This window comes from Eucyclogobius newberryi, unplaced genomic scaffold (assembly GCF_026437365.1).
Source record: "Eucyclogobius newberryi isolate DKJ021-1_F unplaced genomic scaffold, fEucNew1.0.hap1 SCAF_73, whole genome shotgun sequence".
Classification (NCBI taxonomy): domain Eukaryota; kingdom Metazoa; phylum Chordata; class Actinopteri; order Gobiiformes; family Gobiidae; genus Eucyclogobius; species Eucyclogobius newberryi.
The window spans coordinates 321,585-343,438 of record NW_027316423.1 but is presented as its reverse complement, the minus strand read 5'-3'; the positions used below and the strand labels follow the sequence as shown (position 1 = coordinate 343,438).

At 41.7% G+C, this 21,854-nt stretch overlaps 1 protein-coding gene across 1 annotated transcript in view; it reads left to right on the top strand.

The window, feature by feature from the left end:
• Positions 1 to 21,854, top strand: part of gpc4 (glypican 4) — a 78,935-nt gene that overhangs the window by 44,735 nt on the left and 12,346 nt on the right. Inside the window, exons 3-5 of the mRNA XM_072436154.1 lie at positions 13,460 to 13,857; positions 16,791 to 16,956; positions 20,910 to 21,040. Coding sequence (XP_072292255.1) covers positions 13,460 to 13,857; positions 16,791 to 16,956; positions 20,910 to 21,040 — 695 coding nt within the window. The remainder of the gene's footprint in view (positions 1 to 13,459; positions 13,858 to 16,790; positions 16,957 to 20,909; positions 21,041 to 21,854) is intronic.

Sequence of the window (21,854 nt, the reverse complement as noted above, 5' to 3'; positions counted from 1 at the left end):
CCAAATCACTAAATCCACTGAATTCTTCTTCCTCTGTGTCACTTCTAAACAACTCCACAAACTCCAGAGGAAGTGCAGATTCTTCTTCTGTGTCACTTAGAGCCTAGAGCGCCCTCTTGTGGCTGTCATGTGAAAATAACGAATAATATCACATATAAGTCGCTTAGTATAAGTCTAACTATTCATAACTTTTTTTATTGATAACCCAGTAGCTTCAGACATCATGCTTTTCTTTCACCGTTCTCGTCTTTTATGAATTTTCCATCAGGATTCAGAAGTTCACACTTTAATCCGTCCAACTGAGCTAACAAACGCTCAAATGGCGTCTGCTGACTGCGCGTGCGTCTGCGGTGCACCTGCTAACACGGTGTGAAAGTGTGTGGACGCTTTACCCCCCAAAACATTTTAATGAGGAAAGTCTCTGTGATTCGATTTAGTCACAAGTGTGTGGTTTTGTTTCTAGGCTTTCTACTCTACAAACTGTAAAAACAACCTGTCTTCATGGGGCCATATAAAAGCATACAAATCTTATAATTTAGCTCTTCAAACATGTCAATATTTTGGTCTTTGAAATGCTAATTCTCCTGGACGTGCAAAATGAATCTGTAATAACTAAATTGCAAACATAATCACTGTAGAATATGTCAAAATTTAGATGTATCGTCAATGTTGTTTTGAAGATATGCAACATTTAAACATCAAGTGTACCATTTATAGTTTCAAAAAATGCTACAAGAAGAGATTATTAAAAATTGAAATAAAAAAGTTATGTAGTAAACTTTCAAATAAAGATATATGGCGATATTCCTGCTTTTTATGATTCATTTTACAGATATTTTGCATTTTCCTGATGATTAAACCTCAACGAATACATTTAAAGACATGTTTTTAAGCATTTCTGTTGGATTGACATAATATCGTCTGAATATTGCTATTAAAAACACATTAAATGTTCACTTTTGTGGATATCACCCGCTCTTAAATCAGTCACAATGCTTCAAACCGCCTTACATTTCCAGTACAACTTTAGCAATGGCACGGCTAACCCTCTTTTACTCTATACAATTTGCGTTTTCCCACTTGACGGATGCCTCCACCTGTCCCGCTCCGGAGACGCCATGTCTGTGTGTCCCACCTGTCCCCCAGCGTCTCTGCTTCCTCCGTCCCGCACCCGGCCCGGGACCACACAGGCCGGGATTGGTCCTTCCTCCTCCCGTCTCTGCGCATTTCGGGGGATCGGGTTTCTTTCTGTCGGGGGGCGGGCGCTGCATGGGAACCAGTGCTGAGTCACTAAAGGGGGGAGCGAGAGAGAGGGGGGGGTGGTAGGGCGGGGGAGAGAGAGGGGCACGGGGGGTTTTAATTCCTGGGGCGGCCGACCGTAGCTCCTCGGCTGCTGCTTGGACTGATAAGAGCGACAGGAGTTTGTGGTTTTCCTGTGTTTGAAGCGGCTCTGGGCCTTTTGAAAGACAAAATAAGGATTGGTTAATTTGATTGTGGTGAAAGGCTGCACTGTAAAGTATGAAACCACAACACAACTACTAATAAATGACGGAATTATAATGAGTTTGAGGTAGGGCTGCAAATATAAAGATTACTTCAGTAGTCGACTAGATCATTTTCTCTTACGTCGAGACATTTTAAATACATTATCAACCAAATACAAGTTTAAATGTGGTGATTGAAGGCTTCTAATATTGTGTACAGCAGCATTTTTATTGACTAATGCCCCCGTTTTTGCTATAGACGGTCTTTTCGCATGTGTTTTAGAGTCTGTATATGCCAAATAACCATTACCATAACACGACTACCATTATTTTATACTGTAGATTGTCTTTTGTTTGATAGTATTAGGTCTGATATTGATATTTCGCCCTGGTCATTTATACTTAACCCCCAAAACAATGCTAACTACACTCAAATCTTGTTTTTATCTGCTTTTACACCATTGTTTCAACATCCATCTTGTAGACAACTAATCCCCTCTCGTACCAAAGTCTTTTACAGCGACAAGTGCAGCTCTTTTTCTTCCGAATTTGCGATTTGTTAAATGGTTTATTAGTTGTTTGCAGACAGCGCACAGTGGGCTGACTACTTCTCTTGAATCCATAACTCGCTGGTGACAACATAGTTCAAAGTTGAGATTAGGGATGTCGAGAGTGTTCGTGCAATCAATACTCGTCACAATATAATCGTGAGAATCAAATAATAATAATGACATTTGTAGAAGCAAAATTAACTCTTTTTAATGTATAGTCCAAAAAGGTTTATTTTGCCATTCAGAAAGTGTTTGTTTCCGTAAAGTTGATCACAATATTGAGGAATGGTAAGTAACATGTTGAAAAGTAAAGGTTTCACAATGGTTTTAGTCTCATTCATTGTGAATAATCATTAGATTGTGATGTTTTTTTCTCACTACAAACGTAACCTTGACGTCCCTAGTTAAGATGAGGGTTCATTCAGGCAGGTTAAGTCCTGGTAAAGTCCGTGCGCGTGTGTGTTATTGTGCGTGTGTTATTGTGTGTGCGTGTGTTATTGTGTGTGTTATTGTGTGTGTGTGTTATTGTGTGTGCGGCGCCGCTGTCAGCACAGGGCAGTGCGTGTATTGCAGCCAGATGTGAACAGGAATGTGACGTGGAGGAATGTAGCTGCTGCTCGGGACGTCCCACCTCCTTTTTCCTCTTTCTACCCTTTGTCCTGAACCTGGCGCCCGCTCCATCGCTGACCCCTGCTCACATGTAACAGGTGAAACATGGCAACAGTACTGGGAAAATGTCCTGGTGGGAAAGATGCCGTCGACAGCAGAGGATTCAGTTTGTGCTTAATAATGCAGAATATACTAGGATGTAGGATGAATCGTTAACTTGTCTATACATGGGTTCCAAAACATGCCATGGACTGGTAGAAGTTTTATGACTCAAATTGAGCCGCAATTGCCTGAAAATTACACGGGAAAATGTGTAAATTCAGTGCATTTGATGAAAACACTCTTTTGTCCATAAATGTGCTTCACCAGGAACGTGAAACGGCTTCACTTCAGCCTCAATGGGCCAAATTCAGTCATAAATCTTTTTATCACGTGACTTTTGCGTTCTAAACAACAGATCGATTATCGCAAATGATCGTTAGTTGAAACTGTAGAATATAGTAATACTGTTGATCCTGGTTTAGCCCCTGAAGAAGTCCTGGTTCCAGTGGTGGTTTTGCCTCAGTTTGGCTCCCAGATTGGCCCTAGTTTTGCCTTAGTATGGCTCCGAGCTACCCCACAGTTACCCCCCAGTTACCCCCCAGTTACCCCACAGTTACCCCACAGTTACCCCACAGTTACCCCCCAGTTACCCCCCAGTTACCCCCCAGTTACCCCACAGTTACCCCACAGTTACCCCACAGTTACCCCACAGTTACCCCACAGTTACCCCACAGTTACCCACAGTTACCCCACAGTTACCCCACAGTTACCCACAGTTAGCCCACAGTTACCCCACAGTTAGCCCACAGTTACCCCCCAGTATACTGTGGTTTAATTAAGAGTAGACAAGAGGTAAAAACACCACCGCTATAAACTAAACTTGGGTGTCCACCGCCTGCTTGTCTCATGGAAGATGCTCTTGCTTTCCCTGGAATGTCCCACAGTATGGCATTTACCAATCTCCAAGGAGACGAACAGGTGGCGATGGATAAAGTTTTGTGTCGAGACTTGGGAAAACATTCTCGTCCGTCCTTATATTGGCTCCTGAATCTAAATGCAGATGTGAGGTTGACAACATCCTGTAACAAACTGTTTCCACTTTTCATCATTTGAATCCTCCAGCCAGTTCTTTTTCCACCAGCTGTGGTCAGTCACATGAGGCCCAGCAAACGTACAACAAAGTATAGTTAAGTTAATATATGAGGGCTGCAATGTACTACAATCAATAAAGCACAAAACAAAACACTTTTTCCACAGTCTTCTTCTTCCATGTCACATGCCCGGTTAGACTGAGCAAACCTGAGTAACACTGAAGGATTTATGGACTAAAACTAGGCAAACGTTTCATTTAACTAGGATTTTAGCGAAGAAAACAAATGGGATTCCTCAGCTTTTTGTCCGAGAGGCAAACCATCGCTTTTTATTACAGCTCAAGGTAGTTTAGTCACTCACGCCACACCACAGGTAAATCAAAGTATCTGAGAGGAACAGGGGCTCATCGAGGTCCTTGAGCGCGAGAAATGTGCTCGAAAACCATAAAAGAAGGCGTGCTTTTATTCACGCCGACGCGCACCAGCACCACATCTCCATTGGGGCAAAGTCGTCGTTTAAGGACGGTTTAGTCGAGGTCGAATTCAATCTCGTCAATGGGATTTCTTTCATCGATACTTGCTCATACATACTAGTCCGAGTATCGATTAGTATCTGATTTTCGATACGTTTGACAGCCGCAGCTCAAGGTAATATCAGCGTTGGTGACTTTAAATAAAGAGTCACGGCGTAAAGTGGCGTGATCATAAACGGTGCGCTAAACCAGTGCGTTGTCTCTGCTTTCATTCATGTCATGTTGTGAACTGAAGAACTACTACTACTGCAACTGCAACTGCTACTACAACTGCTACTGCAACTACAACTGACTTATATTTCTTCAATAGAATGACGTCTGCCCAAAGCTCCAGAATCGGAGGAAGTGTGCAACAGCGGACGAGTTGTGTTTTGCGTCTCTCGTTACTGTTTATGTTGTGTGTGCGCGAAGGTGTCGAGCATGCGAACGGTAAAGGCCGCGGTCCGGACAGGCCGCGGGGTGTATCCCGTCCCGTCCCCTATCCCATTACCGCCGGCCGCTCGTGGGGTGTTTTTGAACTTTGTTAGAAGCCGTCTCCGTTTACAAAGCGCCGCCGCACCTTTAAAGGGTCCGGACGAGGGATTGTGTGACCAGTTTTGAGTGTCTTTTTCTGTACAGAGGGGCAGACGTGAGAGGGGCAGGGAGGGATTTAGAGGGGCAGACGCATCCCGCGGTGAAAGGAGAGGAGGAAGTGCTCGTCAGTGTCAGGTGTCGGGACACGGAGGGCGATGATGTCAACACGAGAGCCCCGTGACACTACAGGCAGCAGGCCCTAAAGGGTTAATGTGAAATAATGATGACGCCTGTTGGTTTTATAGTGCTTTTAGAGACTTTAACTGGGCTTTAAATGTGCGCTTTTCGCCGTATCGATCAGGCATTCATTCAGGTGCAAGGATTTGAATAGTTACAACAGTTACAAATTATGCACCTGAATGACACGTTGTACCAAAATTAAAGGTTATCACGTGGCTAAAAAATGTACAGCTGCTAAACTTGTGCTGAATTTAAAGTTCAAAGTATGCATGGAAAAGTCTCTGTAAGCACTTGATCACTTTTTCTACTTAAAAAAAAAATACTCAAAGTAAGAGTTTTTAACACTGTTTTGCTTTCATTTGAGATCAGTCTTTTATACCAAATTTGATTAATAAGATGGTTTGAAGCTGAATTAATTGGTTTTACACTGCAATCTGTATGTTCCCAACCAATCAGAGCAGACCTGAGCGTTTAAGTGTAGTAAGGAGCAAAGACAACCGTGCTTTGTGACGATCGGGACTGTTCCTCTTCATTAATATGACTTTAAATGTGACTTACAAGTACAACATGTTTAAAAAATCGACTCATTGCACAAAGAATCTACTTCGTTACTATCACGTTCGTATTTGAGTTACTTTCCACTCTTGACTATTCATTAGCGCCTTTAGTCACACTCGAGGACCGAAACGGCGCTGCGTTCCTGCTTCTGTCTCCACTCCACAGACCCAAAGACACCAAAACAGGCTGTATTGCTGGAACCTTTCTGATTAAAGGCCCTCACCTTTCAAATGTTGACATCTTCTGGCTTTTTTTCCCCCCCTCTTTCAGTTTGAGACGTGGGAACATGTCTGAAATGCCCATTAACTTGATTCATTTGTGCAGTAGTTGCTGGTATTGTAGCGCACTCGTGGCATCGGAAACTTGTCCTGGCGGCTAAACAAACTTATCACCGCATCTGTCAAGACGAAGGACTCGGGGCTTTACCTTGTGGAGCCAGAGTTTTTTTTTTTTTTTACCGTATTTGGAAAAAAGGGTCAAAGGTCTTGAAGGAGAGAGGAGGGATTTAAAGCAACCGAAGAAGCAGCTCAGAGATAATAGTACATCGGTATCAATTTTCAAAAAAAACTAGAACTCCAGATCCTGACCAGGTCTATACTTGTTGTAGGGCTGTGCAAGTAATAGCACTTTCATTGAGATTCACTCATTTGGTCAATGATCAAATGTAATCAAAAATGTGATCGCTCAATCTGAGAGGAAAGAAATCGTGATTGTTTCTCGTCATGTCGCCCAATCCTTCTAGGACCAAACTGGGATTAAACTAGGTCTAAATTAGGACTACACCATGACTACAGTAGTTTTACACCAAGAATAGTCCAAATTAACACTGGAGCGACAGAAGAATTCAGCACGTGGAGGGGTTGCTCTTGAAAAGGGACTGGATTTGTAGAGATCTGGTGCTGTTCAGAGTTGCCAAATCTGCTTCTTTATAGCGACTTTGAGTTTCTATTTTAGTTTTTTTGGGCTTTCTCCAAAGAACTTATTTTACGCCATTAAAAGAGGTCATTTGTACTGTCTGTTTCACAATAAAACACCCAATATTGACTGTAAGACGAGCTGTTAATGTTTTAAAGCACTCGTTCAGCGGCACACAACTCTTAACTAGCTGCTTGATTTTTGTCTTATTTTTGTGGTGCTTGGGTTGCTTGATGTAGTTTTTTTGTTTTTCTTCAAATGCTTGGTCGCTCTAGAACCCGACGAGCCTGGCACGGTTGTGGGTGGAGTCTGAACCTCAAGTAGCTGTAGCTCAGGTTCTCGCTTCTCCTCAGCTTTGCCTTTATATGGTCTGCCTTCCTGCTCCGCCATCTCCATTAACTTGCATTTCGGGGGGCTTCCCAGGGCCGTCCGCCGTCTACTGTACAGTATACGGAGGCTACGTCGTGCTCATTAGCTTGTTGTCCTGTCTGTGCGGTGCATATACACAGCTGCACACTTCAGAGCCAGACGCCGCTAACGCTAACAAACTCAGGAAATGGTGGATGTGATTAGGTCCTGGGCCTGGAGCAACGGTCATGGCCAATTAAGCGCACGCTAGAAATAGTCCTCCCCTGCTCAGAGTGTTTGTCCTGCTGAAGTGACCCCTGTGTGGACCCACCCACAGCACACGGCACGGACTGGGACTGAGGGCGCTAAGACGGAGCGTCCAAGAAGGGAAACGGCAAGAGGCTCGAAGACTGGGCCTTGTAATGTGGTGCGAAGGCTTTGGTTTTTGAAGTGTTGTCTTTAATGGGTTAAATGGGTCAAAATCGGGACTAAAACGGGGTCTAATCCAAAGCCACAACAGGGCGTAAACTTGGGCTAGGAACAGGATTGGAACCAAGACTCAACCGGGACTGGACCAAGACAAAAACGTGACTAAACCAGGTCTAGGGCTGAACTTGAACTGAAGCAGGACATGTACTTTGAACCTAATCAGGACTGGAACTTGGACTTGTATCGGGACTTGAACCGGGACATGCTCCACGACTGGAACCGGGACTGGAACCTAAAACCTAGACTAAAACCTAGACTAAAACCTGGACTAAAACCTGGACTAAAACCTGGACTAAAACCTGGACTAAAACCTGGACTAAAACCTGGACTAAAACCTGGACTAAAACCTGGACTAAAACCTGGACTAAAACCTGGACTAAAACCTGGACTAAAACCTGGACTAAAACCTGGACTAAAACCTGGACTAAAACCTGGACTAAAACCTGGACTAAAACCTGGACTAAAACCTGGACTAAAACCTGGGCTAAAACCTGGGCTAAAACCTGGGCTAAAACCTGGGCTAAAACCTGGGCTAAAACCTGGACTAAAACCTGGACTAAAACCTGGACTAAAACCTGGACTAAAACCTGGACTAAAACCTGGACTAAAACCTGGACTAAAACCTGGACTAAAACCTGGGCTAAAACCTGGACTAAAACCTGGACTAAAACCTGGACTAAAACCTGGACTAAAACCTGGACTAAAACCTGGACTAAAACCTGGACTAAAACCTGGACTAAAACCTGGACTAAAACCTGGACTAAAACCTGGACTAAAACCTGGACTAAAACCTGGACTAAAACCTGGGCTAAAACCTGGGCTAAAACCTGGGCTAAAACCTGGGCTAAAACCTGGGCTAAAACCTGGGCTAAAACCTGGGCTAAAACCTGGGCTAAAACCTGGACTAAAACCTGGACTAAAACCTGGACTAAAACCTGGACTAAAACCTGGACTAAAACCCCGACTAAAACCTGAATCATTTTGAATACCGGCTCTAGAAAACTTCTGGCCTTTTTTCTGCCTAAACCTCGAATCCATCGAGCAACAGGAAGAAGACCCAAAGTTCTCCCACAAGAGAACGCGGCGAATCTAGAGTCTAATTGGCGCAAATGGGATGAAATGACTGCCTGGGACGGGACGGGAGCAGGCTTATGGGGTTAGAGCCAAAGGGGGGCAGGGTTTAGGAGACGAGGAGAGAGGAAGTAGGAGGGGAACACGGGATCATGATGGATTGGAACCCGGATCATCACTCAAATCCTTTTATAGTGGTTTCTCTTTGTGGGACACTGTATTTCCTCTGCTTTAACAGGCGGCCGCTAACCCCAAAGACTTTGATTTTTATCTTATATAGTGCAGTTTACGATTTTAGAATGGCTTTGTGTGATAATAAAATGCACCGTGTTACGCATGTGAAGTACAGAAAATATACATTCATAAACGGATGAATAACACCTCATTTTTAGATTATTTAACATAGATTTTGTTACAAATTTTTACCCAAATCCTTTTAATTTTCGATATTTTGGCCTTTACTAAAATATGACTTAATATGTTACTTACTTTTGTACGCAATAATTGTCTATCTTAATGCAAACTGGGGGAAAAATCTAAAAAATATGACTAGTTTCCATGATTTCTTGCTCTGTTTGTTTGTTTTTTGTTTTGACAGTAAAATTCCAGTAAAAATCCGAGGCTATAATTAAATTGATTTAGTTTTCAAATCTGAATAGGCACAGTTTATTTCATTTAGCTCACTTTCCATCCCGTCCGTGGTGAGTTTTCGGAGTAAAAGCTGCGTTTGGCTCGACCTCTTTGTCCGTTTTGTCGTCCTCTTTCTAACTGGCTCTTTGGCAGACGGCGACGGGCGATCGCAGGGTCAAGTTACTCTAAATGTCACAGAAAAGTGGCTCTGAAGACTCTGAACGTCAGTGGAAACGTGGACGGGAAAGTGAAATATGAAATTCAGAGCAGATCTGTGCGATTAATCAAGATTACATAATTACACTTCCAATCATTTAGTCTAATTATAGAAAATAAACGACTCGTTGTTGAGCTCTGGTTCTGCTTCACAAGGAATAAATGATAGTACGTCTATTTCTCATTTTCCTCTACAGATTAAAGCGCTGCAGTGTAACATTTCAGTCAAAAAAGTGTAATAAATGAAAGCTTTAAATGAATTACGGTTGTTTTTCTAAGTCAAATGCATAAAAAAGGTGCCTGCAGTGATTAATCGACTGATCGTGACTTATAGACAATAAAAATAACCGCATTTTGCTCGTTGTGATCTTTAATTGCTGTACAGACTCGAAAACACGCTACAAACACACCTTTTCAGACCAAAAACAGTGGCATTATTGAATCAGAATGTCAAAAAAGAACAACGAATTTCACATTTTTATCAATAATTCACTTCATTTGTAAATATTCTCTGTGTAAAAGCCTTCAGTCTCCACATTCTAACTTGTATTTGCTCCATAATGTATTTCAAATGGTCTTTATCATCACTGCGATGGAGCTTTCCTGCACAAACGTTGCGCAGTGAGGCTTTACATGTCTCTAACCCTGAAACAATTCCTCACATTTCTGAACATCGGGCGTCACCTTTCACCCACTTTCCTCTGGTTCAGTCTGAGCGGAAAAACCCTCCGACTTTCGCTCGTTTGGCAGTGCGCTCGAGCTGCATGTCATAAAGTGTTTTTAATGACAATGCAAGATGCCTGAAACCCGCCCCGCCCCGCCCCGCCCGCCCCTCCGCAGACCCCCGTCCTCCGCTGGGACGCCCCCCCGCTCTGCGCCCGGACGCTCTCTCATTTACAAGGATTGGAATAACCTTTAACCGTGACGGATCAGTCTCATTACAGTCGTTTGTTTCGGACACGACGTCAACTTCGCTGGCACTTTGGTCGCTCGGAAACTCATTTTGTTTAATTTATTTGGCGTTTAATCTCTCTTTGGCAACGACTCTGATTGGAAATGCCAAAATAAAGATGATGGTAGTGAATTTTGTTTTGACGATGTGCAAAATTGTGGTGTCGAGACTGTTGTTTATAGTAAATACTGGGCAAAGTAGCGGATTAAAAATGCAAAGAGGGGGAAAAGTGTGTCGTAAACTTCCAAATAAGAGAGTAATAAGTGATATTTCTGCACTTTTGTGGGTCATTACACATTTGGCTGACACTTACACCTAAACTAAAACATTTTAAGACACGTTGTAGCGCAGTTTTGTTGGATTTACATAACGTTGCGTGATTATCATGATCAAAACCGATCCGAGAGATTCATTTTTGTGCCTATGACTCGACAGCAAAATCTGAATCTCTGAGGATATTGCTGCATGTCAGGGTTTTTCCTTTAATCATTTCAGAGCGTTTGCGAGTTTGTTTTGACATCACGGGAAAGCTAACAACAGCTAGCATGCTAACAGCGCGGTAAAATGCTCTGTAATCAGATTCGGACAGCACGCAGTGGGCTTATTTTGACCTAAAGAGCTGCAGAAGTTGTACAGTAGCCAAAAAAATACTTCAAGTTACTTCAAAATGATAGCACTCAAGTAGACGTATAAAGCAGTGGTCCAAGAAATGGCCCGAATGTCCACACTATTCCCTACAGAGGGCGCTGTTTTCAAATAGTTTCAAATTGTCAACGTAAAGATTTTGTCACTTTATATATTATAGAGATATTCACGCGGTGGAACGAGTTTAACCAAGACGTTTACTCCACGTCGAGTACTTTTACTTCAAAACTAAATATTACTCAATTAGGCGTGAATGTAAATCCCAAGGAGTAGAATTTCTTGAAAAATTAAACGTAAAACTTTAACTAGCGCTTGGATTAAATCTGTTTTATTTGTTATTTTTTCCATCTGTTGTCGTGACATTTTACGGCCGTTGCTCAGGCGCTAAGGAAGGGCATCTGGCAGAAAAACGCTGAATAAATGCTAAAAACACCAATTGCTGACGAGTAATTTCACTTGGTTGTATTGAAGAGGGCGAGGGGGGGTGGTCCGGTCTGAATTCCGGATCAGGATGTTTCCGGTTTCCTCGGCGACACAGTTGGGGTCTTTTGCATTAACACCCCCCCCCCCCCCCCCCCCTGCCCCTCCCAGAAACCATTTGCGCCCGCCCCCCGTCACCCCTCCCCTTTGGCATTCCTCCTTTTGAACACGTCAGTCTGAAGTGGAAGTGACAGCTTTGCTCAGAGCGGGGGCCGTAGAAACCCCCCGAAAGCAGCCCACGGTGACTTAGCATTTGAAAGACGCACAAGACGCAGAGGACGAGGAGCAGGCCAAGTCCAGATGCAACGTTTCATTAAGAAAAAGGGGAGGGCAAAACGATTTAACATAGTTTTAAAGATGTTGAAAGTTTGCGTCTCCTTTAGAGGCGGGGCTTATCAAAATATGTGAACGTTGTTCTGAATTTATCTGCAAAATTTAAATATTGACTGTTTATGATAATGCTGCAAAAAACTGATTTTGAAATGCAAATGGGGAACAAAGTTTGTTGTAAACTTAAAAAAAAGGATTAAAAATGATATTTCTTCAGACATTTCACATTTGTCCAATACTTAAAACTAAACTAATACATTTGAAGACAGATCCTGAATATTATCAAAAAAATTAGATTTTTTTTGGTCAATACTGCTCACTTTTGGCTTCCTTTTTAACAATCTTTGATAATTACTAGTTAAAAATAAAAATCTGGACTGGTGGAATCACATTTCGCTTAAAAAACAGAATTAATTCAGATACTTTTTGGTCGTTCAGTGTATTTTAACTGGTCTGAATGTTTATGCGTTAAAACCCCCAAAAATCACTCCTCTAAAGCTTGAACATTTGTTGTTGTTGATCCAGAAAACCAAGCGGCGTCCTGCGTGCCATCGAATGCACAAAAAGCGCTCGTGCACAATAACGTTGCCGCGGTAACCGCTCTGTCGCGAGCCGTGCGGCTCTGAAAAGTTTGTCGCTTCGAGTCGATCCTCTTTGGCCGACGTCTCTGTCACATTCCATTCATTTGCCTCTCGCTCTGGGACTGTCCTCCACCGCCACTTTCAATAGGATTTACCCCCCTTTCTCTCCCCGTCATCCCTTCTTTTTTCTCTCCCCCGACTCTCCACCTCCGATCTCTTTCTCCTCATCTCGTAGGTTTCTTCTGTTCATTGGAGACGCGAAACAATGACCCGCTTCATCTGCTCCAGGAATGCCTCACCCCCATCACCCCTCACTTCAGGCTCTCCCTCTGTCCCTCACCCCTCTCTCACCCCTCCACTACGTCCCAAAACCTTCTTAAAACCCGTCTAAAAACCTTCTTAATACCTTCTTAAAACTTTCTAAATACCTTCTTAAACCCTGCTTGAAACCTTCATAAAACTTTAAAATAGTCTTAAACCTTCTTAAAACCTTCTTAACTTAAAATTAAAACTGTCTTAAAACTGTCTTAAAACTGTCTTGAAACTGTCTTGAAACTTGCTTAAAACAGTCTTAAAACCGCCTTAAAACCGCCTTGAAATCGTCTTAAACCATTTTAAAACCTTCTTTATACCTTCTTAAAACCTTTCATAACTTGGACAAAATGAGAATTCGATTTTGCGATACATACGATAATCGATATATTGCCCGTGATATTCTACGACGTGTAACAATTTTTTACGGAACCCAACACCTTCTAACAACATTTTTCTTCGTTAAACCACGACCTGTACAAACGTAATCGTCAAAGCCGTCCAAATGTCAAATGCGTAAACACGTTTCGGGAAATTATACTAAAATTGACTCGTGGCGATATATCGATGCAGCGGCCCACGATATCGACACTGTATCACCAGATTTAGCATCCGGATAGTTCCATACTTTGGCACGCCCCTACCGGAAACGCACTGTTGCAAACTTGTTCAAACGAATGACATTGAAAACTATTACTATTGTAACGTATCGGTTCAAACTGTGCGCAGGTCAAGCTAGGTTATCGAATACAGTCTAGAAGTCTTTGGATGTGACGTTTGATTTGTAGACCATCTCCCGCCTTTTGGTCACTATTCTCCGGACCACTCCATCATCTCTAAACGCCCTCCTTTTCTTTTCGCCCCCTCAGAGTTTTTCCGCGAGCTGCTGAAGAACGCGGAGAGCTCGCTGCACAGCATGTTCGTGCGCACCTACGGCATGATGTACGTGCAGAACGCCGAGCTCTTCAAGAAGTTCTTCGCGGACCTGACGCTCTACTACACCGGCGGCAGCGCGTCGGTCAACCTGGAGGCCATGCTGTCGGAGTTCTGGGCGGAGCTGCTGGAGAGGATGTTCCGCCTGGTGAACGTGCAGTACGAGTTCAGCGACGACTACATGGAGTGCGTGAGCCGCCACACGGACCAGCTGATGCCGTTCGGCGACGTGCCGCGCAAGCTGCGGATCCAGCTAACCCGGGCCTTCATCGCGGCCAGGACGTTCACCAAGGGACTGGCCCTGATGCCCGAGGTGGTCAACAAGGTGTCCACGGTGAGTCCCACGCAACTGAAGCACCGTTTTAACTGTCCCCCGTATTCACCCCGCGCGGGACAGTATCGCGTCGTTGTCATATTTTGTGATGATGCGACAGATGATTCTCGATTTAAAGTTTGCGGCGTGATGGAGATGTCAAGATTATTCTGTGAAAGTCTGTACGATTTTCTAATTTTGACTTTATTTGGTGTATTTAAACCTGTTGCACATATAAATTATAGGTTTACACCGATCGAATGCGTATTTGTGGAGAAAACATTGAAAAATCTGTAGAAAAATGACAGGAAGTGACATCACACTAGGGACACTTACTCAGTCATTTACACAAAATAAACACATTTTAAACTCTCTAAACACAAATTCAACAAAACAAAGTCACTCTCATATGTTTTTATTTGTCAAATAAAGAAAATGGTGACATTAAATGAGAAAAGTGGTTTCTGGGTAATTTCCTAGTGTGATGTCATAAATTACAAACAGGAAGTGAAAATTAGCTATTCACTGACATTTAAACATTTTCTTTTTTTTGCAATATTCAAAATATTTATTTGAACTGCATTTTAGTTCAGTGAGTCGTCCAGCCTGTAGGGGGCGCTTTAATCGATCATCGTGATTATTCAGGTCGCAATATAATCGTAAGAACCAAAAAATAATAATCGTGACCGTGACGTAAACGTTTTTTCTTTAGTTCAATCTATTGTTAAAAAAATAGACCCATATGCGTATGTAGCTTTTTAAAGAGTTTTTTTGTCACATTTATGTCTTTTTTACTACTTTAGAACAGGAAACTTGAAGAACAGTCACATGTTAAACTGCAGGAATGAAAGAAAATGTAACATTTCACTGTTGTTTAGTCACAGTCTCAATAATCGTGATGTTTTTGATCACAATAATCACAAACATGTTATATCGTGACATCCTTAGAGCTCGATTAAGTGCAATATTAAGTCCAACTGCACATTCTATCTGCAGAAATGCACTTATCAGTGTTGGGAAGTAACTAAATACATGTACCAAATATAAAATACATGTTCAGTACAGTTACGCTTTCATTTGGTGGTGTTCAGAATACAGTTACTTCTCTCAAATTTGGCATCAAATTAAGGTTTCGAACGTCACTGAATTTGTGCCAAAAATAGAAATCATCAGGATCAACTGTGAGAAAATAGTAATAATCCAAAAAATTATCACAAGAAGTGATTGAAATGTGCTTAATATTTAATCAAGATCAGCCAGAGTGCTTCAGGGTCCTTTTCTGTCTATGAATCCAGAAGTCTCCTGGGCTGTTGTTTCTTTGACATGTTTTTAAAATTTCTTGGGTTAATTAAAAGTTTTTTTTTACATTTGCCTTTTGGACTTTGCGTCACCCGCAGAAACACACAGAGCCTGTAGGACAAGCTAAGCCGCGTCTCAGTGTAATTTCAGCCTGGACGTCCCCCAAAACGTATCTCCAGCCAATCCCGCTCATTTTCCCATCAGCCCCAGCGTCCACACTTAAGCCTTCCTTAAGCACTTCGACGGTCGTCCAGCGTCCAGGAGAAAATGGGTCAAAACAATTAATTTGCCCCGAACGAATCGACACAAATCCACATCTGCTGAAGACGTGCAGCAGTTCATGTTTGTAAAAGTATAAAGCGTCTCTTAACTTAGAAAAGGACATAATGTGACTTGTTTTTCTTCTTGGTCCAGAAACTAAAGCCACTTTTATGGAAACTTGCTTTGTTTCCTACTGCGTGAGTCACAGGTTTGACTTGACGCGCCCCCTACAGGCTGGACCACGCACTGCACTCAAACGCAGTTCAGATAAATGTATTTAGAATTCTGATGGAAAAATGCAATCACAGAAAAGCACTTTTTTACAGTTTATAATATCACTTCCTGTTTGTAATTGATGACATCACACTAGGAAATTACCCAGCAAACACTGGGCCAAAACTCATCTGACAAATATAAAAAATGTATGAGAGTGACTTTATTTTGTTGAATTAATGTTTAAAGAGTCAAAAAAAAAGTTGTTTCTTTGTCTAAATTCTGCATAAACCTGAATGAGTTTCCCTGCTGTGATGTCACTTCCTGTCATTCTCTACTGATTTTTTTACTCTATTTGTGTAAAACAATAATTTATATGTTCGACAGGTTTAAATACACCAAATAAAGTCAAAATTAGAAGATCTTAAAAACCTGTCATGGCTCTTTAAGTATTGCGTCTTCGGCCCTAAATATTTGGGGGTGTTCTTCTCTCTTTCTCTCTCTCTTTCCCTCTCTTTCCCTCTCTTTCGCTCTCTCTTTCCCTCTCTTTATCTCTCTCTTTCTCTCTTTCCCTCTCTTTATCTCTCTCTTTCTCTCTTTCCCTCTCTTTCCCTCTCTTTCGCTCTCTCTTTCCCTCTCTTTATCTCTCTCTTTCTCTCTTTCCCTCTCTTTCCCTCTCTTTCGCTCTCTCTTTCCCTCTCTTTATCTCTCTCTTTCTCTCTTTCCCTCTCTTTCCCTCTCTTTATCTCTCTCTTTCTCTCTTTCCCTCTCTTTATCTCTCTCTTTCTCTCTTTCCCTCTCTTTCCCTCTCTTTATCTCTCTCTTTCCCTCTCTTTCTCTCTCTTTCCCTCTCTTTATCTCTCTCTTTCTCTCTTTCCCTCTCTTTCCCTCTCTTTATCTCTCTCTTTCTCTCTTTCCCTCTCTTTATCTCTCTCTTTCTCTCTTTCCCTCTCTTTCCCTCTCTTTATCTCTCTCTTTCCCTCTCTTTCTCTCTCTTTCCCTCCCTCTTTCTTTCTCTTCCTCTCTCTTTCTCATTCTTTCTCCCTTTCTTTTTGGTATAGCGTAAAACACATACTTTGAAGACCTTTTCAGTTGTCTGCCAACCGCCATAACAACAACAACAAATAGTTCCATTTCTCACGCCTTGTTTGTTTGTTTGTTTGTTTGTTTCCTCCTCTCAGGTCAGTGCGTCTCCCAACTGTGTGCGCGCCTCCATGAAGATGCTATACTGCCCCTACTGTTCGGGGCAGGTGGCGCTGAAGCCGTGTCAGAACTACTGTCTGAACGTGATGCGCGGTTGCCTTGCCAACCAGGCCGATCTGGACACGGAGTGGAACAACTTCCTCGGTGAGTGGGTCAACACGGGCCTGTCACTACTATTACTGCACTCTTCAAAAAGTGAGAGCGGAAACGATACTTTTAGGGGTCAATATTTGTCGTGAGTACTTTTTCTTTGCACTCGTGTGGAATCCTTTGTTATATTATTCGTAGTATGATACGATTTGAGCTGAATAGTGTCGAGTAAGTAACGTTTTCTACTCATAACTGATGCAAATTAAGCTGTATTATTGTTTTTTTATGGTTATTTATGTCATTTTGTACAATTAAAAAGGGTTTATCACATTTAACAAGGTTCAGGGCTTTTGTGGCATCAAGTAGTTTCAATATAATCGTGTGTTGTGATATTTTTCTTCACAATTTCTTCCCAAAAAGACTTTTACGTGATGTAGTCGTTTATATTTATCAATCCAATCTGGAAACGGAATGAGCTTCAAAAATGCCTCCTATGACACAGGTTCACAATAACAACAACAACAACAACAACAACAACAACAACAACAGCAACAAACAAGTGATGATACTCTAGTTGTTCTGCTTGTTGCCTCCATTCTCTTAAATGGCGTGTCAAATAGAAAAACTAAGAAAGCTCATAATAAAGTACTGATTTTAAAGTCTCTGACGGATTTAACTACACATTTCACTAAAACACAATTATATTTCAGATTTTACTCAACATTTTTGCCTGTTCGTCCCCAGTTTGACCATTTTTGTCAAGTTTATAATTGTACTTGCTGGTTTGTCATGAGCAGCAAACGTGACACGGGTAGAGGTGATTCCACAACCGTTACCTAGCAACCAGACTGTAAACAAGAGCCAGAATCCATACAAATGACAACAGTTTTGATTTGACAAACAATAACACCATTTAACACCTTCATTTTGTTGAATGATGGTTTAAACTGTCAGAAAAGTGTCCGTTACATGTTGTTGTCGTCGTCGTCGTCGTCGTCGTCGTCGTCCGAGTGTTGCATTACCGCCAGACTTTATTCCTTAGACTTTGTCGTAGTCCTAAAAGTTGGTATCCAAGTGTTCAAGATGTACGATACATGTACCACAATGCCGCAACACTGCAAAGCAGATTCCGCCCATTCCAATGCCAACCGTATCGCTATGAGTTCCGACGTGAAAACAGAAAGGCGATCTGTTAACCTCTTCTTGACCGCCAGCCCCAGGTCAGGCACAAAATAAGCGGCGCCAGTACGCCCACTCTCAGGATCCCTAGACCCGTCGGTATAAATAAACACATCACCTGAGTGCTTATCGATGAGCGCTTGAACGGCAAACTGCGGTGCCCTCCCAGCGACTCCTCTAAGCTTGCCATGCAAGCTAACATCAACAGGAGCCGGGACAAACTTCCACGGAGCTATAGCAGACAAAGCCACCGACGGGCTCACACGCAGATCACCAACCCCCGCAAGCCGCGCCTTCGCATTTCCTACCATACCGCCAGCCTCACTCTGCCCCCCATCAACCCTGAGAAAGTCCCTCACCGGGTGAGAGCTCGTATGACCTTGCACATTCACCCAGTAAGCCAACAGAAAGTTCTAGCCTCCGGAGCCGTAACGGCAATTCCCCCAACTCAACCTGCAGCGCCGAGACAGGGGAGGTCCTAAAAGCCCTACAGCAGATGCGCAAGGCCTGGGCTTGCTCCACATCAAGCTTCTTTAAGTTAGCACATGTAAACTCTGTCTGTGTTTTCAACGGCACGTCGCACATTGATGACATCACAGAGGGATTCTGTTTTAGAACTAAACTCAACTCTACTTCCTGTCATTTTAAACTCATATTTTTCAAAGTAAAACTATGATAACTATTTACCACAGGCTTTATTCCACCAAACTAGGTCATAATTGGAAAAAACATGAGAACCCAAAGGCGCACTATGTAACTCGCCACACGCTCGTCTCCATGGAGATGTTATTGCTTTGCCTCCAGCGTCAGACGTCAGATCTGTGGAGAGGCGACTCGACCCACAGAGAGAACGCACGTGCCTCAAGTTATTCGCTACGCAGTTAAAACACCTGCACGTTATGAAAGGCAAATGTTAAAAGTGAAATGCCACACTGTGGAACATTCCAGGCAGAGCAACCACATCTCCACGGTGACGCAAAATGACATAAAAGTGCATCTTTCAATCAAACAAGCTTGACAAGACCAGTTATTTGTATTTAAAAAGAAGAAAATAAAACTGCACATACAATTACGTCATTCAAACACTTCTGCTAATCAATATTTCATTTTATCATTTTATTTTGTACGTTTGCCTCATGTTTTATTGTGAAAAAAACAAAATTCCTGTATTAATTTGAACCCAAACCTAGATTTTGTACCTTTGCCTCATGTTTTATTGTGAAAAAAACAAATTCCTGTCTTAATTTCAACCCAAACCTAGAGCTAAACTCAAAAATACAAAACTCATCGCTCCACCACGTTCCTTCATATTCATATATATATTCATCTACGAGCTGGTCCTTGAACCCTCCAGCTCCGTCTGATGGATCGGACAAAGAGCGAGTGCTTATTGTGTGAAAGTCTTGTTCAAACACGGCGTCCTCTATTCTTCTGCATGTTGTGTTGGTTAAATGGACAGGGAGGAGCTGCGTGTAAACTGTGGAGGCCTTTGTGCGGTAAATAAATACACGGGGCGCATATCGCTTTCGTTTGTAGCGGTGGCAGAATAACAGAAAGCTGGTGTTTTAAAAGGGTTAGTAGCATCATTTAATCTGACAGAGTCCAGGGACGTGAATGTGGTTCTAGTTTTCTGCTCAGTCTCTGCTTCTGTCTCTGTTCCTCTGCTAAAAGCTGAACCTCCAGCCTCTGTTTGGACTGTAAATGTCGTGCTGTGGCTCCCTCTGGTGGCGCCTCGTGTCACTGCAGCAGGAGGACAGAAGAAGTGCTCGAGTTCAGTGTAAATGTTTAACAAAGGAACAGTAAAAGTTGTCTGAAAAATGATTAACTGAAAGATTATTAACAGTGGCTCGCCAACAGGCAAAATGTGTACGGGAAATGTAATTGTTTAGAGTTAAATTGCTGCATGGAGGTAGAACATGAAGTAGAACATGATGTGATTTCAGGGAAAACACTTGTTAAAGCAGTTTTACAAACATATTTTACAAACATATTTTACACTATTTCTTCATTTAAGGAGTGATTTTTAGCATTTTAGCTGAAGGAAAAATCATGTGTTTTAGTATTGCTTGTTGATTTATTTTTATTTCACCTTTATTTAACCAGGAAAGCCCCATTGAGATCACACAGATCATCTATAACATCGACACACAGTTGGACAATTACAAAAACATCTTCCCCAAACACACACAGATTCAAACCTCACTCTAGTTTTCCAATTTTATCTCCAAATGTGTCTCATAAATGACCACAAATTCTACAGTTTGTGGCGCGAACGTATAATAAAAATGCAAACAAACTGACTTTTCTACCCTGGGAAAAGTCAGAATTGAAGTTAATTTATGTTAATACGCCACTGAACCGGGTTTAACCATGAAAAATGGCTTCGGTTCAATCTGAAAATACTCGACAAGCACAAAGTGAATCGATTAAAAGACGATATTAATGGTGACACAACAAAAAGGCCCAATACAAACCAAAATAAAACTGTAGTTAGATCAGAACTTTCTCACATACTTTGTTTTCTCGCACATTTCATCCGTTTTGGCTGGAATTGAACTCCACAAACTGGACTGTGCAACACTTTAAGACGTTTACATAATTTCCTGACGCTCACTCGATTAATAATGTAACTGGGATTATAAAAAATAATTGGGAGTTTATTCCACATTTTTACTTGCCAATGCGTCGTTTTCTAGCACTTTTCTGCACAAATGCTCCAGTTTTAGCATGAAATCCTGTGAGATCCGCTCAGAACATGGAGACGCTTGAGTGTTCTCGTGCAGGCATCAGCGCGCCTCCTAATCCTCGACTCCCTCTCTCTCTCCCAGACGCCATGCTGAGTCTGGCCGATCGCCTGGAGGGGCCCTTCAACTTCGAGTCCGTCATGGACCCCATCGACGTGAAGATCTCCGAGGCCATCATGAACATGCAGGAGAACAGCATGCAGGTCTCACAGAAGGTCAGGACCTTTAGTCACACACTTTAATACTTTCTGGAATCCTCTTCACAGATGTGAGACTTTTATGCTGTGAGAAGGGGAAAAGAATATGTTGTGGTTAAAGTGCAGGTTATTGTCCTCTTCAGAATAAAAGTGAGCGACGATATCAACAAAGCAATAATTCCACATGATTTAAAAACATCACTTTAGTCCAAGCGTCGTGTAATTAAGTTAAAAAGACATAAACAGCCTCTCATTATGATTGAGTGTCGTGTTTAAATGATTATTATTGAATTGTACTTTGTTATAAAGGGAAACAACAATGATCCAGGAGCTTTTTTTTTCATTATCTTTGTTACAATTAAACAAAATGTGCCGTGAACTCGGGCTGTAATGAGTCATCGAGTAATTTGATCGTCGTAATCGTCATCTGAAGTATTCAGACTCTGAAACAGGCATGAAAAGAGAGAGCGGTGACATTATTATATCAAGAAATGTCAAAAAAATCAATAAACTATTTGTTTTTCTTCAATAATTCACTTTATTTCCTAAATATTCTTTCTAGAAGCTTTCGGTTGCCAGATTTCCACCTTCATTTGGTTTATAATGTATTTAAAAAGGCTCAATGGACAAAAGAAAATAATAATAATTTAAAATAATATAAATAATAATAATCAAAAATAAATAATAATAATAATACAATAAATTATAAATATTAATAATACAAAAATAAATTATAAATAATAATAATATAAAAAATAAATTAATAATAATACAAAAATTTAAACATATGATGGTAGTAATGAAAAAATAAATATTTTATAAATTAAATAGA